The following is a 17239-nucleotide window of genomic DNA, read 5'->3' as shown; positions in this document are numbered from 1 at the left end:
TTTTATACTAAAATATAAGTAAAAAGTAAAAGATATATAGTAGAAATATTTACTAACCTTAACTTTAGTGTAAAGTGTAACTTAATATCTTATAAATTTATTAAGAAATACCTACTAAAGTAAGCTAAGTAAATAGCTTTACTTCTAGAAGCTATAGGTAGGATAGAAATACTAACTTATAAGGTATATAAAGTGCTAATAATTATAACTAATAACTATAGTACTAGTTAAATATTTATAAGGACTTATATAGTAATAAACTAGGACCCTTAAGAAAAAGGTAGCCTAGTTTTATTATTAATAACTACTATTTAGGACCTAAATATATTTTTAGGAGGGAAAAATAGAACGTAGTAGTTTAAAATTACTACCTAAAAGACCTAAGAGGTCTTAAAAAGTTACTAATTTACTAAGAAAGCCTAATTTATATTAAAGATATTTATAGTAGTAGTAGTTCTAAAGTTAATTCCTTTACTAGATAAAGAGGAGCTATAAGACCTAAGGAAACTTATAGATATCCTACTAGAATTATTATTAATAAAAGATATACTAAAGCCTTTAAATACGTAAATACTACTATAGCACTAGGATATTAATTATAAAATTAACCTTATAGAAAGAACTACACCTCCTTAGGGGCTAATTTACCCCCTATTACTAAGAGAGCTATAGACCTTTTAGGACTATATTAATAAGAATATAAGGTTAAGTAGGATCTAGCTATTATAAAGCCTAGTAGGGGCGCTAGTTTTATTTATTCTAAAAAAAATAAATCCTTATAATTATATATTAATTACTAAGGTCTTAATAAGGTTATAGTTAAGAATTATTATTTTTTACTTCTAATTTTAAAGATTCTTAACTATATTATAAGGTCTAGGTATTTCTTAAAGATTAATATTAAGGACGTATACTATTAGATTTAAATTATAAAAGGAGATAAATAGAAAATAGCTTTCTAAACCTAATATAGGCTATATAAATACTTAGTCTTACCTTTTAGCCTAATAAATACCCCTATAACGTTCTAAAGTTATATAAATCTTACCTTAGAGGGGTTAGTAGATAATATCTATATTTATTTTCTAGATAATATCCTAATCTTCTCTAAAGATAGGGAGTCCTATATAGAACACCTACTATAGATACTTAAATACCTATAGATAGTAGGGCTATACGCTAACCCTAAGAAATATAAATTCTATAAATTAGAAGTAAAGTTCTTAAGGTTTTGCCTGTTAAATAAAGGGGTCTTAATAGACCCTTAATAGGTAGAGGTAATTACTACCTAGCTAGAACCCTAGACGTTCTAGGATATTTAGGTGTTCTTAAGATTCTATAACTTTTATAGAAGATTTATTAAGGGTTACTCTTAAATAGCTAAGCCCCTTATAGATTTACTAAAAAGGAGTAAGGATAAGAAGAAAATAAGGAATCTAGCCTTTAGAAGGAATAAATATATAGTATTTAGAAGTCTATATTTTACCTTTTAATTAGCCTTATTACTTTATTATTTTAACCTTAAGAAGCTAACCTAGATTAAGATAAATACGTTATAATATATAGCTATAAGGATCTTATTATAGCTTAGTAATAAAGGCCTTTAGTATCTAGTAGCTTTCTAGTCTTAAAAACTCTAGAGAGTAGAACTAAACTATAGTACACTAGATTAAGAGATACTAGTAATTATAAAGTTATTTAAAACCTAGTAACACTATATAAATAGGTTAATAATACTAGTAAAAGTCCTAACTAATTATTAGAACTTAAAATAGTTTATATTATAACCTAAGTTAAATAGTAAGTAAGTAAGGTAGTATATATACTTAGCACCTTTTAACTTTACTATTAACTATTAATAAAGGAAAAATAACCTTACTAATAGGCTATTAAGATAACTAGACTATTATATAGAGAGGTAACTAAATACAGACCTTATTAGTGCTATTTAATCTAAGATTCTCTTATAAAGGGATACTTTTTCCTAGATAAAAGTCTAAAGGGTAACCTATATTTAAGTTACTATATATAGATAAGCTAAACTAGCTATAGTAAAAAATAGGTCTATAATAAAACTTTATCTAATAAGCTATTAAAGATAATATAGTAGCTATAAGTAACTAATACTAAAATAAAATAGGTCTAAAAGTAGCTAGAAAAGCAGACTATAAATAAAAACTAGTTAATTAGATATTAGAACTTAGTCTATTATAAGAATAAAGTAGTAGTTCCTTAAGAAGCTAGCGTTTACTAAGAGATAATTTCTTTATACTATAATAATCTACTAGTAGGACACTTTAGAAGGGATAGAACCTTAGACCTAATTAAATAAAAGTTCTAGTAGCTAGGCCTTACTAAAGAGGTTAGTAACTATATTAAGGGATATAATATATACTTAGGAATAAAGGCTTAGCTATATAAACCCTATAGTAGGTTATAATCCTTACTAATACCTTTATAACTATTTAAGGAAATCTTTATAGATTTTATTATAAGACTTCCTCTTATATAGTATATAAGGCGTAAAGTAAACGTAATCTTAGTAATAGTAGACTAATTTACTAAGTTCTACTTATATACTATAGTAAGTATATATATTACTATAGTAGAATTAGTAGAAATTATTTACTAAAAGGTAAAGCTTAAGTTTAAGGCTCCTAAAGGGATTATAACTAATAGAGGTTTAGTGTTTATAAGTAAATTTTAGTCTTTACTATATTACTATTTAAAAATAAACTAAAGGCTTTTAATAGCTTTTTATCTATAAACTAATAGTTAAATAAAAGTAGTAAATAAGGTAGTAAAACACTACTTTAAGTGCTTTATAGTAAGCTAAGAAGGCTACTAGCTATCCCTACTTAATTTAGTAGAATTTATAGTAAATAATATAAAAAACGTAATAACTAGAATATCCTTATTCTAAGCGCTACTTAGGTATAACCTAGAGGTATATATAGACTTTAGGGACTAAGTCTAGAAGGGGGAGGTCTAAGGCATAAGAGATTACCTAAAGAAATTAGCTTAGTTATAAGCTAACTTAATAACTTAGTAGTAATAAGTAGTAAAAAGGTAGGTAAAAGGCTATAATAACTACTACTAACCTATAAGTTTTAACTAAGGATAACTAGTAATATTATTAGTAAGAAACCTTAGGTTTAAGGCTATAAAATAAAAGCTAGCCCTAAGATTTATAAGGCTATTTTATATACTATAAAAAGTAAGCTAGTAAGCGTATAGACTTATACTACTAAAAAAGTATATAAGGATATATAATGTATTTTACGTTAGCCTTCTAAAACCTTAGGTTAGTAATAAAAAAGATAATAAACCTTTACTAATACTAGACCTAGAGGGAGATAATAAATAATAAGAACTTAATTATATTATTAATTTTAAGAATACTAAAGATAGTAAGTACTTCCTAATTAGATAAACAGGCTAGCCTTTTAAGTATAATTTATAGGTTAGTAAAAAAGACTTAGTAAACGCTAAAAAGGCCTTAAGTAACTATAAAAAAGCATAATAAAGGAAGCTAAAAAAGTAAAATAATAGTATAAAACTAAAGTAATTAAGTACTAAAAAGTTTAGGCTAACTTAGCTAAAGGATATAAACTACTATAAAGCTATTCTAAGAATAAATAATAAGGGTATAGTGTAAGTAATTAAGAATTTACTAATTCTAATATATAATGTAAACTAAACCTAAGCCTAATTATTAGGCTAGAAATAAGTAGAAGTAGGCTAGTAGCTATAGGTTATTACGTTAATATACTTATAAAGGTTTACTAAGAAGTATATAAGAGGGCGCTAAGTTACTAACTTAATAGCGTTCTAATAAACTAAGTAAACTAGATTATTATAGACCTTATGCTTAAATAACTACTAGGATATATAGCCCTAGTTACTAAGAAAAAGATATAGATTCTAGCGCTAGTCCTACTAAAGTTAGTAAGTAAAATAAAAAAGAAAATAAGTAGTATACTATATAACAGACTAGTATCTAGATAAGGTTACTTAGGATTTAGGTAATACGCTATAACTAAATAAAGTAATAGGTGCTAACTAGGGCCTTATAAGATTAGAAGTTAGTCTATATAGAAAAGTTAGTAAAATGTCTATAAAGAAGCGTAAATAGGTTATATAAGTTTAAGATACTTAGATATAAAGTTTATAAAATTATAGTAATAATTAATATTAAGTATAGTAAAAACGTTAATAATCTTTAATATAAGATTAGATAATTCCTTTTAAATATCCTTAGTTTCCTTATAACAGACTATTATATATAGAGAGTTAAAAAGAAATAGTATATCCTAGTAATTACTTAGGATAGTAAGAGAACACTATAAGGAAATATTAGTAATTAGTTAATTAATTACCTATTAATACTTATAGAAGTATAACTAGTACTATACTAGTTACACTAGACGTAATAAAGGGAACTATCTAAAGTAAAGACACACTTTATAATTAGAGGGGAGTTAGTAAGGGTTTTACCCTCCTTATAGGTCTTTACTATAGTATAAAAGTAATATATATAAGGCTAGTTAGTAGTATAAGGGCGCTTAAGAAGTAGATTAAGGATTTATATAGGTTCCTTAGGCTTATTACTAGGGTCTTAAGGACTATTCTTAGGGCTATCCTTATTATACTTAGGATTAGGGCTAGAAGGATTATTATAATTAGGGGAACGTATAGGACTCTTATTATTTTTATTACTAGGAGGTAGAGGAGGTAAGGGTATAACGTTATAATTAGAAAGTTCCTTATTAAAGCCTAAACTATTATTATTTTAGTTATTATTATAATTATTCTCCTTACTATCTAATAATAAACTATTCTAAAAATAAAGTGTTAATAAACCTAAAACCTTATTAAAAGGCTACCTAAAAGACAAACTTATAAAGGTAGTAGAGGATTAATCTTTAGTATAGTATATAGCATAATAATAGCGTTAAGCTAAGGCTTTAACTATTTATTATATAGCGTAATCTTAATAGCACTAAGAGTTCTATATTACTTAATAAAGGTTAAATTAGTAACCTATTATTATAAAGTAAAGTAAAGTAAAGTAAAATACTAAAGTAACCTAAAATAAAATTAAAATATAAAAAATAATAGCTAACTAAGGTGTTATAAGTAAAAGATTATTAAATTAAGATAGTTATAAAAGTAAAAGATATAAGAATACTTAGTAATAATAATATAAATAAACTAAATTAGAAGAAAAAGTAAGAAAAAAAAACTTAGACCTTAGTAAGTAACTAAGGTTTAAGTATATACAGACTAAGGCTAGGAATTCCCTAGGGACTAGGCCTATATTAGCCTAAGAAACGCTACAGAAAGGATCTAGAAACCCTACTTACTTAACTTAAAACGCTACATAAGGACAAGTGGCTTAGGAGGGGGCGTAATTATTATAAGATAATAACTACTTAACTAAAAGGCGCTACCTAAGACTAGGTGGTAACAGCTGCCTAACTATCTTAAGGTTAGTATAGTGTTTTAGGGAGTAGGGTGTATTTAGCTAGTAATAGCCTTATAAATTACAAGAGAATAGTTCTCTAAGATTTAGCTTCTGTGTAATATAAGACCTATAATTACTAATACTTCTTTATAATTGTAATAGTCTATTATAAGATATAAGCTATTTACTTTAAATAAAAAAGGTAACTATATAAAAAGTAATAAAGATAAAGAATTAAGCACTACGTTTTATATATTAATAACGTTCTTTAACTTATCTACTATTAATAGGCCTACTCTCTTTTTATTACTATATAACTAATCTATAACCTATTTTCTTATAAAGGATAACTCCTTATATAAGAATCTATATAATAATAAGCTACCTAACGTAGACGTCTTTACCCTTAATAAGTAATATTTATTTATCTTATTTTATAGTATTATACCTAACTTTAGTGTAGCTAAATATTTAATAGCTAGATATAAGCAGTATCTTACTTTTTACTACTAAATAAAAGGAAATCTAGCTATAAATAAGTTATAAGTAGGTAAAGTAAAAATCCGCTTTAGTAGTAGTAACTACTTTAAATTATAAGGGGTAATTAATATACTAACCCCCTTTAGTATACTAACCTTTTATATAATACTATTAAATACCCTATTTCTACTTTACCTTATAGATATAGATTAGTATAGTATTAAATTTAATAACCTTACTAATAAGCTAATTTAAGGTAACACTATTATACTTACTATCTATAAATAGGGCTATATATAGATACTACTTAATTAATATAAGTAAAGTATTACCTACTACTATCTTATAGATAATAAGTTATAGTAAATTTATTATTACTTTAGCTACTTATTAGTCTAAAGGCTTTATTACGTCCTCTAATAATCTAGTAATAAAGTTAAGATTATAGCCTTAAAGAAATTAACTAAGGTCTACTACTACTACTAGGTAAATATAAAGGCGCCTAGTTACTTTAAATTTACTTTATATAATAATAAATATAACTTTAACTATAAGATTATTATTAATATTATCTACTTTAATAGTAACTACCTAACCTTATATATAATTAATACTATAATATTCTTTTAAGTAGCCTATTTACTTAAAAATATTACTATAGAGTATATATAAGAGGCACTTTAGATATACTAAATTAATATCTACCTTAGCCTACCTAACTAGATTATTACTAATACTAGCCTAAACTTTTATACTAGTAAATTTAAGTAGTTAGTAAGGTTACTTTATATTAATATTAAAGAATTACTAATTAAAGCCTATAACAGTATTAGTAAGGTTAAAAAATACTATACGCCCCTCTAATATATATATAATATCCTTTATAATAAGGGCTATACACCTAAGGTTACCTTTTAGCTAGCTATTAAAGTAATTAATAATATAGCTAGCCTAAATAGCCTAGTACCTACACTACTAGTCTTTAGCGCCTACCTATAAATCTCTAACTTATTACTACTTTTACTAACCCTACTTAAAAAGGCTAAAGTAGTAAGAAAAGTAATAAAGGCTATTTACTAGATCTATATAAAAAGGTAAGTTAATAAGGTAGTAACTATATATAATAGCCTAGATACTACTATAACAGTAGCCCTTCTACTTTAATTTATAGTCTGTATTTAGTATAAGAAAAAAGGCTAGTAAGGCCTTTTTTACCTTATTACTAGTAATAGGACTACTTATACTATTAACCTCCCTTAAGGCCTATAAACTTTTTATTTAACTATTATTAAACTATACCTTAAAAATACTTATAATAAGTAATAATAGTTACTCTTAAAGGTAGGTAGGTAGAGTAATAAGGAGAGTAATAATAATAGTATAGTAGCCTTATTACCTACTAACGTCCTTATACTTACTAAAGAAATATATAATAGTATTACTATTACTATATACCTATAGCTAAAATAAAAAGCTAGCTGCCTATAGAGGTATATTAATTTTTTTAATAAAACTAGCTTTACTATTAGGCCTACTACCTTTTTTACTACTATAAGTATAGTATACGTCTTAATAAAAGAAGAAGCTAACTAACTATTATTAATTAAGCTATAGAAAAAAGGTATTATTACTACCTTAAGAAAGCCTTTTAAGTAAGTAACTACTACTAAGATTAAAGGGCTAATTACTTATAAGGTATTTTACTTTATTTAATATAATAAGAATAAGCATACTAAAGTATAAATATTTAAATTATAGATTATTAATAAGGTAAAAAGCTAGAATAAAAAACTATATAAGAAATCCTACCTTATTATCTAAAGATATACTAATAATAGTAAAAAAGTAATTCTTACTTAGTTACTTATAATTTAGTAAGCTAGCTAGCGCCTTATTCTTACTTTTACTTTATCCTTTATTTATAATAATAATAATTTCTTACTTTAGTTATATAATATTACCTAGGCGTATATATAGTTAACTACCTTATTAAATTATATAATTCTTATACGCCTTCTATTATAAATATAGGACCTCTATCTAAAAGGCACTATTATATAAGTAGTAAAGCTATTATATAGTATTATAGAGGCAGGCACTTACTAGTAAGTAATATATAGTTATTACTATAGAGAAAAGCTTTAAATAAAGACTTTAACCTTTAATCTATACCTACTAATTACTAATATAGAGAGCCTAGACTTTAGGATTATTAGTATACAGACTAATAATACTATTACCCTTTTAAATAAATCCTTCTCTACCTATAAGGCTAATAAGCTTACTAAGGCTATATTTACTACTAAGGAGAAGTAAATCCTTATTATTAATAACTTACTTACCTTTAATAGTAGTATAGTATCTCTAACTACTAAGGGAAAGCTCCTTTTATAGTAAAAAGGCTAAAGTAAAAGACTTTAACCTATTAATAAAGAATCTCTATAAGCACTTAAGTAGTACGTTAAGTAATAAGCCTATAGTATATATATTATATTAGTCTACTAGCCTAAAGCATACTTTAACTACTTTATTATAGTATAATACTAATTACTTAATATAAATAAGATTAAAGCACTTAACTATTATATTATATAATAAATAAATAACCTTAACTATAGTTTATTATTTTACTTACTTAACCTTAAATCTATAAAGCTTTTTATTTTTATAAATAAATTATTTATAAATAATAAGGACTTTACTTTATAGCTAGGATTTATTATTATTCTTACTAATAAGGCACTTATAAGTACTACTATAAATAATAAATTTACTATAACTAGTAATATTATTTACTTTAGCTTAATAAAGTATAAGTAAGTTACCTAAAGTGTACTAGCCTCTAAGATCTATAGTATAGTTACTAGTACTAATATTACTTATACACTTAGTATAACTATTATAATAATTACTAACTACCTTAAGCTACTATATATACTAATAATCCTCTATACTAACTTATACTTACTTTATAAGTACCTTATTAAGCTTAAGACTATAAAAAAGAAAAAGCTTATAATTAATATTATAGCCCTCTAGTAGTTATATAAGTAATATAAGGTCTATAAGGTATAATAAATATAAGGTAATAATAATCCTACTAATAGATTTACTAAATTATTACCTAATAAGGCGCTAGAATAACTAGTTAGAAATAAGATAGTTTAAATTAGTATAAAAAGATAAGTTTCTTAAGCTATATAATAGATTATATAAATAAAAAGTATTAAATACTTTTAGGCTTTTAATTTTATTACGTTTTTAAGCTTTTTAGCTACTAGGTAGTATTTAGGCTATTTATAGTAATTTTCCTTTACTTTAGAAAGTTACTAGTGTTAGGATATTTAACTATTTAATAGTAGAGCTAATTTATAGTTACGTGATTTACTATTACGTGACTTACCTCAGCAGCTCACTTACACCACCACAAATATCCGCAGCAACAACTTCTTCTTCTTTTTTAATTCATCTTAACAAGCAACTAGTAGTCAATCAAACTATTACTGCTTTACAATCGCGATCCCTGTGATACCAACAGCTTGTTTTAGGATCGACCGGTAATTAAAGAGAAGCTTTGTTTCCGCCCCTGTCAAGTTGTTGAGAAAGTCCGTCGTGCATTTAGCATTACCACAATTATATCTAGATAGATACCAGGGCCTGAGGTACTCCGTACAGCATTCACTCACTGTATTATGTATGGTCGAGTACCTGTGACAAACAACGAGGATGAAGGAAGTTAGATAACTTAAGAGCAGCGTATCCATATCTGCACCAAGATACGTGTGTAAAATATTCGCTTCTATGAAACTTTCCGTCCCAAGTGTCTAGGTATAACATCCTGCCCGTCACTCAATCCGATCTCATAAACGTCATCTGCGTATAGGAGCTTGTGATATTGACCAGCCTCCCGTCCTCGATGGTGAAGACGTACTCGTCAACCGCCTCCTGGGCGTCGAAGCCCATCCACACATGCGAGTTATCAAACAAACCCCCGGCGCCGCCCTCGGAGCGAGACCGCGGTTTCAGCTTCACAGGGTAGGTAACCATGCGGAAGGCCGTGCTGAACGTTCCCCTGCTGCCGTACAGCGCGGAAAGGGACCGGGAGTTAGAATACAAGCTGGTGGGGAACAGCCGCAGCGCCGACGCCCCAGCGGTCCCGTCCTCGCCGTCGATAGAGGCAGACTCGACGCCCAGGCCCGCGCCTTCCGCGTCGACGCCCAGGGTCATGTTGCTCCCCGCGGACGCCGCGACGAACGTACCGGCCAGGTTCAGCCTGGCGTTGTCGGCGGCGGCGGCCTCGGCGGCGGGGATGAAGAGCTCGCCAACCGCGTAGCGGATTGGCCAGCGGGCGGGGGTGGCGGTGCTGCCGGCTACAAGGATGGAGTACTCGATGCCGTGGTCCAGGGAGAGGGCAAAGATGCACGTGTAGTCGGAGTTGCCGCCCGCCTTGGTGTACAGGTCCGAGATGCGCGTGCGGTTCGAGCCGGCCGACGTCGGGATCGCGAGGCGGGCGATCTCCCATGGCGCACCAGCCAGTTCCACAAAAGATCCCGTACCGCTAAGAGGCTTCATCCACCGCGAGGTGTTGGTGCCGGAGAGGAGTTCCAAGTTCAGGATAGACAGCCCGAGCGCACGGAGGTCGGCCGTGTTCGAGTAGATGCCGCCCGAGGATGCGGTGACGGGGAAGTCCACGCCAAAGAGAGAGGATTCCGTGTAAAGTGCACGGTTAATCGAATTCGTATTCGTGCTGTTGGGCGCGGCCGCGGTCGTCCCGTCAAGACCGAGGGGCTCAAGAATGATGGACTGGAGGGCGTTTGCGTAGGTCTGTCCTGTGAGACGTGCAAGCACCTGTCCAAGAAGAGAGTATCCTCCATCGGAGTAGACGGCGGTCCGGTATGGGGAGATGACAGGGCGCTTTCGGCTCATATAGTCAAAGAGATCTGAGCCAGCGAGTCAGCCATGTAGCTTAGGAGACACGAAGTCACTTTGCTTACCCTCAGGGGACACGGTCTGAAGCTCCTCCAAGGTCATGTCTGGACTGGCAAGTCCTGGATCCCTTCCCTTGTTAGCATGGGATCTGTAAACCATTGACTGAAAATGGGAACCAACTATCCACTCCACCAGATCCGGCTTGGTGAGATGCCAGCGCTCCGACGGTGATGCCGTCCCAGCGGATTCGGCCGAAGGAATTGTCAGATGAGTTTCCCAGAAGCTCCGGGATGTACTTCATCACAGGGTGATCCAGGACTTCAACGCCGGCCTTGACGAGGATCGTAGGCCGTGAATAGCTTGCTCACACTGCCAATGCGTCCAATGGTGCCATCGTTGAGCTCGCCGGATGTTAGCCCGGCCTTTCCGTCCTCGCCAACGTGGTAGTAGCTATATAGGGACTTGTTCGTTGCGGCGGTAAAGACGTCGACGGCGAAGACGAGGTCGGTCTTGTTGAGCTGGCCGCTCTCGAAGAGGGCTTCTATCACCCTGGGGAAGGACTCTGTAGCATTCCAGATGTGCTGGGAATCTGTGGGATCAAAGTTGGAGAGGAATGATGGGCCGAGAAGAGGGACCTCTTCTGTCGGGACGTTGGCAGCAGCGGCAGCGGCAACGGCCGCGGAAGCCAAGAGGCTGAGAACGAAGGTGCGAAGCATTGGGGACGGAATATCTGGGTGATTGTCGAATATTGGAGGTATAATAGAGGAGACAGGCGAGTGTGGTGAAGCAATTTGTGATGAATTGGAGGCTTTGACGCTGTCACTTAAGTATTGCTGGATGATCCATCGTCGGAACGTGATGTTTGGCAGCAGGACGTCATTGTTTGACCTGCGCCTTGCTTTACACTACGCTTGTGTATTGTGCCTCTGACTTGATAGTGTAGGCTCATAGCTGCCGGGCGCCCGCCAAGCGGTTGAGGCTGACAAGGATGGTGAGCCTACCATCTAGAGGGAGATGACCTGGGGAATGTTCCTAAAAAGGAAGTGAGTATTGAGTCTTGCCAGTGGCACTTAGCCACGTTAGGGCTTACTGCCAAGCCTGTCCATCCTGAATGGGGAAAATACATGTCAACCGCTTGGATCAATTTGGTATCTTGTGCTGTGGGCGAGCAACGCGTTTCTCTTGCGAAGTCTCGGGTGGTGGTGAGTTCAGTCGGTCCTTGTCAGTATCTGAAGCTTTTAATAGAAACAGCTTCCAGCATCATAAACACACAATGCTTACGTTCCGAATATTCTAGGCAACTGACATGTCTTATCTGGCGACATTAAGTAGGTGGGAGAACCGCTCGACGGTTTCGGTGTCTCGGTGCCCTGTGAATAACCAATGATGTCGGGGCCTTGTTCTATTACCTTGTCATTTGTAGCTACTACATCGTCAGCTTCCCCGGCATCATTAGAGCGAGAGTAAGTGGCCAGGTTATACCAATGTGCATAACTGCGGATGGCTTATAAAAGTTAGATGGCAGGATTAGGCCATAGCTTAAGTCGCCAAACTACAATAAGGCTTGTAGGTCATCCTATTTATTCAGATCAAGCTGAATTGTATCTGTAAAGCAATTTCATAGACCCGGTGGAGGGGCTTAGACTCTATGTACAGATGTATGTCACATATGTAGGCTTGAAGGCAATGGTGCGGTGTTCCTCGAGGAGGAACATTGTTGATCAAAACAAGGCGTATAAGGGGGTCGTTCGGCAGCAGTAATTGGAGTAGAGTAAGGAAAGCCACAACCTGGTAGAAGAGAAGTAAGTACCTTGCGCCGGAAATTCAGAAATGCTTCTTACAAATGGTGATCAAAAATTTGTCTAAAATTTGTCTTATCCTAATCTCCTGTTCTGGTCGTGGCAATTCTAGGGAATGGGTTGTACCAAACTATCGCCAAGAAGATTGATGGCTTAATAAGCAAAATATATTAAGTAACAGACAGAGATAGATCACACTTAAGGGGTAAATAACATCTTGAGCTTTGCGAAGGATCAGTAAGAGCAGGTGAGAACTATAGGAATGAATCAATCAACTAAACTTAGACTCTACCCCTCTTAGTCAACTTTACTTATACTAATAATAACCTAACCTTAGACAACGTCAGTAAATACTACTAAATAATCTAGCTTAGCAGCATAATACTTGACAGTAGGACGTTAATATTTAACCTACGCCTTGCTTTAAAGTATTCGTATACATTATGTCTCTAATTTGCTTTGCTTATAGCTAATATGCCAGGCGTCTGCTAAGCGGTTAAGGCAGACAAGGATGGCGAGGCTAATATGTAAAAAGAGATGACCTAGGGAAATTGCCTAAAGAGGAAACTGTAAGTCCCGAAATCATAGCTGTTAAGGCTTACTCTAAACCTGTCTATTCCGAATGAAGAAAATATACGCTAACCTCTAGGGTCGAATCGGCCAGTTGCTACGAACTCGATAGTAGATATAAAAGTATTATAATCACTATAGCCTTAAGTCACAGCCTAGCAACGACTCTGTTGTCGCTAACGTTTAAGCGCCCCCTAGCCACACTGTTGTCGAGTTAATTCGCGCTAAAGTCTAATTTGGCAACTTATCTCTGTAATTCGGTATTTGTTGCTGTGTAAAGGGATTAAGATGTCGCACAGGCTAGAGGTCTGTGTATCAAGTTATACGTATTGTGATACTTCTGTATTAGAATGAGACCGCTTATGGCGGGCTAGAGCGATAGAAACGACATGAAATGTACTTTAATTAATGTTACATAGAAATGATACCGAGCTTGACAGTATGCTGGATTGTACTGCTTGGTGCGTGCCTTGTCGTCCATGGACGCTTGTGGTCCATATGGGTGATACGGCCCGGGCAGCAGGTGGGCCATGTGAATAGCCGCCTGCCCGGTATTAGTATCTACTCCACCCTTGCCCCACGAAGTGGGCAGCCAGCACATAATGCTGTTATCTAGATCAACCAAGTAACAATAACAACAACCACTAACTTCCTACTTTTGTTTATTATCACCAAAGCAGGTGATATGCCTACCCTTACGAATAATACCAAAGTATACATCCTTAGGAGTCTGTTGGTATCAGAGCCTATTCGCTCCGATGCGCGCCAAATCTCCGGTGCATTTGAGGTCAGATTTGTGTGAAGAAAAGAAGCCATTGAGAGTGCTGGGCTTGCAAAGAGTCGCCAGTCTGGACAGAGAAAGGAGGTGAGCCACGTGGCCGTAATATATATGGCTTCGGTTCTCTGGCTGGCCCAGCCTCCGTGAATATACGGCACCACAAGTTCCAACATAGTCTTTGTCACAGAGGTCGTGGGTTTGAATGACTGTCTTGGCAAATCCTCCCGCTATGGAGAAGACAGGGAAGCCTAGCGGGTCCATATCGTTGTAGCCAGCATAGACGCCGGGAAGCCTTGGGAGGGGCAAGGATATGCCAGGCACTAGTCTGACCATGGAAACAACCCCATTGGCCTGTTGGTTAACACTACGAAGTGCAAATGCTTCGTACGCCACCTACAGCTGTGCCGCTGCAGGGTGATCACAGAGCAGAGATTTTTGCATGCGGCCAAGCCGGACACTCCCCCCAAGAATGTTTCCTCTGTCGTGGAAGAATTAGCTTAGCTCTACCCTTGGAACCTTCAACCAGGGTACATCTTCTACCGCCTGTTGCCTAGATTGTGGTCTGGCGCTACATACGAAGGAGACGGGGATTGCTGATATATCCGGTCTAGCCATAAGCAGAAAAAAATGTATCGATGTTGGTTACTGCAAGTGCCATACCACTCTCATTCTTATTTTTCTTCATTTAACCGGATAGGCCCGCCCCGGCGCTGCCCAGCGGCTATGCCGGGGTAAAAGTGGCTGATTCGGTAACGCACATCTGACCTCCGGCGTTGAGTGTCAGCCGAAGGTAACGTAACACGCATTCTTCAAGTGTTTGAACTTCAACATGTTCTGTGAGCGCTGCGCCAACGATTAAGCATCGCAACAATAGTATCATTGGAACCGGCTGACGATTAAACATCCCATGTGCGTTTTTCGCGGTGGTGGTAGACTTTTTACATTTCCTGACACTAAGATTCCTCATACAGTGTCGTTACTGTCTTTACCAAGGCCGCCACCTCAAACGTCGTCAGCGTGGTGGACCGACCCCATTCGTCGCCTTTTACGCTGACATCGCACCCCCTAAAGAGCATTTCCAATCCTGATTGAAAATAAAAAGTTTACAAGGAGATTCTATAACTTAACTTGAAGTATTTTTAGGGCAAAAAAGAAAAGGAAGTAAATACAAGTCACAATCATTCTCAAACAAAGTCATGGGAACGTGTATCTCATCCACTTCTTCATTCCACTTCCAACGTGCCAAGCCTGGTATATTGGAGGAGCATTGAATCCATGAAATCTCGGCTGTACCATTAATAGAAAGATCTGACTGTGAGGGTAGATCCTTTCTGGCTCCAGGTGTATTGTCCCTGTAAGGACAGCGACCTAGTGGTGAAGTGCCACTCAGTAATTCCCCTGGTAACGAACATATCGTCGAGTGTTGTTCGTCATAACTATCGAAGCATTGTGAGGTTTGATATCGATGATTGGGGGTCTATCAGGATAGTTTAGCACACTCGTCGTATCAGCCATCGAGATGCCAAGAAGTCGCCACTTACCCTACGCAGATGTAGCCTGTAGTGACATTAAAGGTGCCGCATTGAATGTACAGTTTTGGGTTCCACTCTGCTAAGCTCTTCTGCGTTGCGCCATATACCTCAAGCAACGACTCACACGAGTCTTCGGGCTTCAATGGGTGTACTTTGCATCTGGTTGGCAGGCATAAGTCCTGGCCGGCTTCGAGACCACCGCACCAACCATCGAGCTCGTCATTGGCTTCCGTGAGTCCCCTGCTCGGTACTTGTTGAGCGGCGGCGATGCTTTCGCACGTATCTCCTTCCTGGACGCGGTATGTTGTGGCACATTCCGACGACATGCGTTGCGCAGACCAGTCTTGTGGGACTATGGTAGGGGACACGGAGGAGGTGGACGTTTGACTGGAGGCGTATGGCGACGGGCTTGTGTAGGCGTAGCCCTTGACGCTGCAGCTGGAGATGGCTGTCTTGAACTCGTCGGCCCGGGCCTCGGTGTGGCCGATGGGCGAGTTAACCTCCAGCTGCATGGGCCCGAGAATACAGTCGTCGCATTCGCTCGGCTTCGAATCTGTATCGTTGCGCCACTCACCAAGGACGTGGTCGCACGCATTTCCAGTCTCCCTGTCGACCGTTAAACTACCATTGCTGTTGCGAGGAAGGGAATGAACGCTCACCTATGTTTGTAGCATGAGATGTCATAAACATAAATGTAACGGTCCACGATATAAGTGGCTACGAACAGCGTCAGTGGTGTAACATACGAGCGATGTCTGAGGAGTTACCAACCAGGGTATAGCACTAAGTTGTGGTCGAAGACATCCTTTTTGGGATCACAGTCGTTCCGAATCTTGGCATGTAAGTCTGAAAGTGAGTTTCTGCCGCTTTTGGTACATATCTCTTCAATCCCAGCGGCGTCGAGAAGGTCGACTCGAGGAGATCTAGTAAGGTCAGTAGTGCATAGTGGACAAGATGCTACTCGAGTCTTAGGCGGCCTACTCAGACCTGACATGACTCATCAGCAAGGTAGAGCAATCCAAGACGGTATTTAGTGCTTCGAGACACTTTGGAGTCATTCCGAACGACTCGTAGGAAGCAGATCGGAGTGGGAACTGCTGGGCCTGACTGAGCGGCAACGCAGCCAAGCCGGCCACTGTACGAACTATCTTCCACATAGAGAGTTGATTGTGAAAACGGCGAGAACACGAGGGAAGCTTGATTCCTCAAGTTTGTGAAGGTTGAAGGAGGGGAAAGAACCCCGAAAAGTCTGGCCAACTTGGATCGGGCAAGGAAAGGACACCAGAGTGTTAATGACAAGGAGCCTGGACAAATCGACGTTGAGGGTAAGGCCCGCTCTTCACATCAGATTTCAGGTGGGCCGGGCCTACCCTCCAAGTTCTGAACGTGGCTCGATTCATTTACGACAAGGTCTATCGCTACCGGATCACCCGAAATGATGCGTCAGTCATCAATTGGGTGTTCTGTTGGTTGTTGTCCATACAAGATGTTTTCTGCATCTGTTGGTCAGTCAAGCTGCAAGGTACAGGTGGATGAGAGCACGGATCCGGATAAGCCTCCACTGGCTGGCTTCCGACGGGTAGGGGTCGTGCCCAGAACATCAACAGTCTAGTCCTTGTATAACGTTAAGCGCGACTCTCTCCCTTTTATGTTCTATCTTCAAGGCGGTTTCCTCTGAATAGCG

General features: G+C 36.2%; 2 protein-coding genes across 2 annotated transcripts; both read right to left on the bottom strand.

Annotated features, from left to right (window-relative positions):
* Positions 1-9796: 9796 nt before the first annotated feature.
* GLRG_06566 (beta-lactamase) lies at positions 9797-11592 on the bottom strand (the record flags this gene model as incomplete). Its single annotated transcript, XM_008097251.1, has 4 exons — positions 9797-10887; positions 10942-10995; positions 11057-11207; positions 11245-11592. The coding sequence occupies 4 exons, from the start codon at positions 11590-11592 to the stop codon at positions 9797-9799; spliced, it is 1644 nt and encodes a 547-aa protein (XP_008095442.1).
* A 3968-nt stretch (positions 11593-15560) lies between these two features.
* GLRG_06565 (LysM domain-containing protein) lies at positions 15561-16549 on the bottom strand (the record flags this gene model as incomplete). Its single annotated transcript, XM_008097250.1, has 3 exons — positions 15561-16161; positions 16215-16272; positions 16327-16549. 3 exons carry the CDS (start codon positions 16547-16549, stop codon positions 15561-15563), a joined length of 882 nt encoding a protein of 293 aa, XP_008095441.1.
* Positions 16550-17239: the final 690 nt, after the last annotated feature.

Source organism: Colletotrichum graminicola (assembly GCF_000149035.1).
Source record: "Colletotrichum graminicola M1.001 genomic scaffold supercont1.25, whole genome shotgun sequence".
Lineage (NCBI taxonomy): Eukaryota > Fungi > Ascomycota > Sordariomycetes > Glomerellales > Glomerellaceae > Colletotrichum > Colletotrichum graminicola.
Note: the sequence above shows the minus strand (reverse complement) of the source record. Positions and strands in the feature narration are given on the sequence as shown.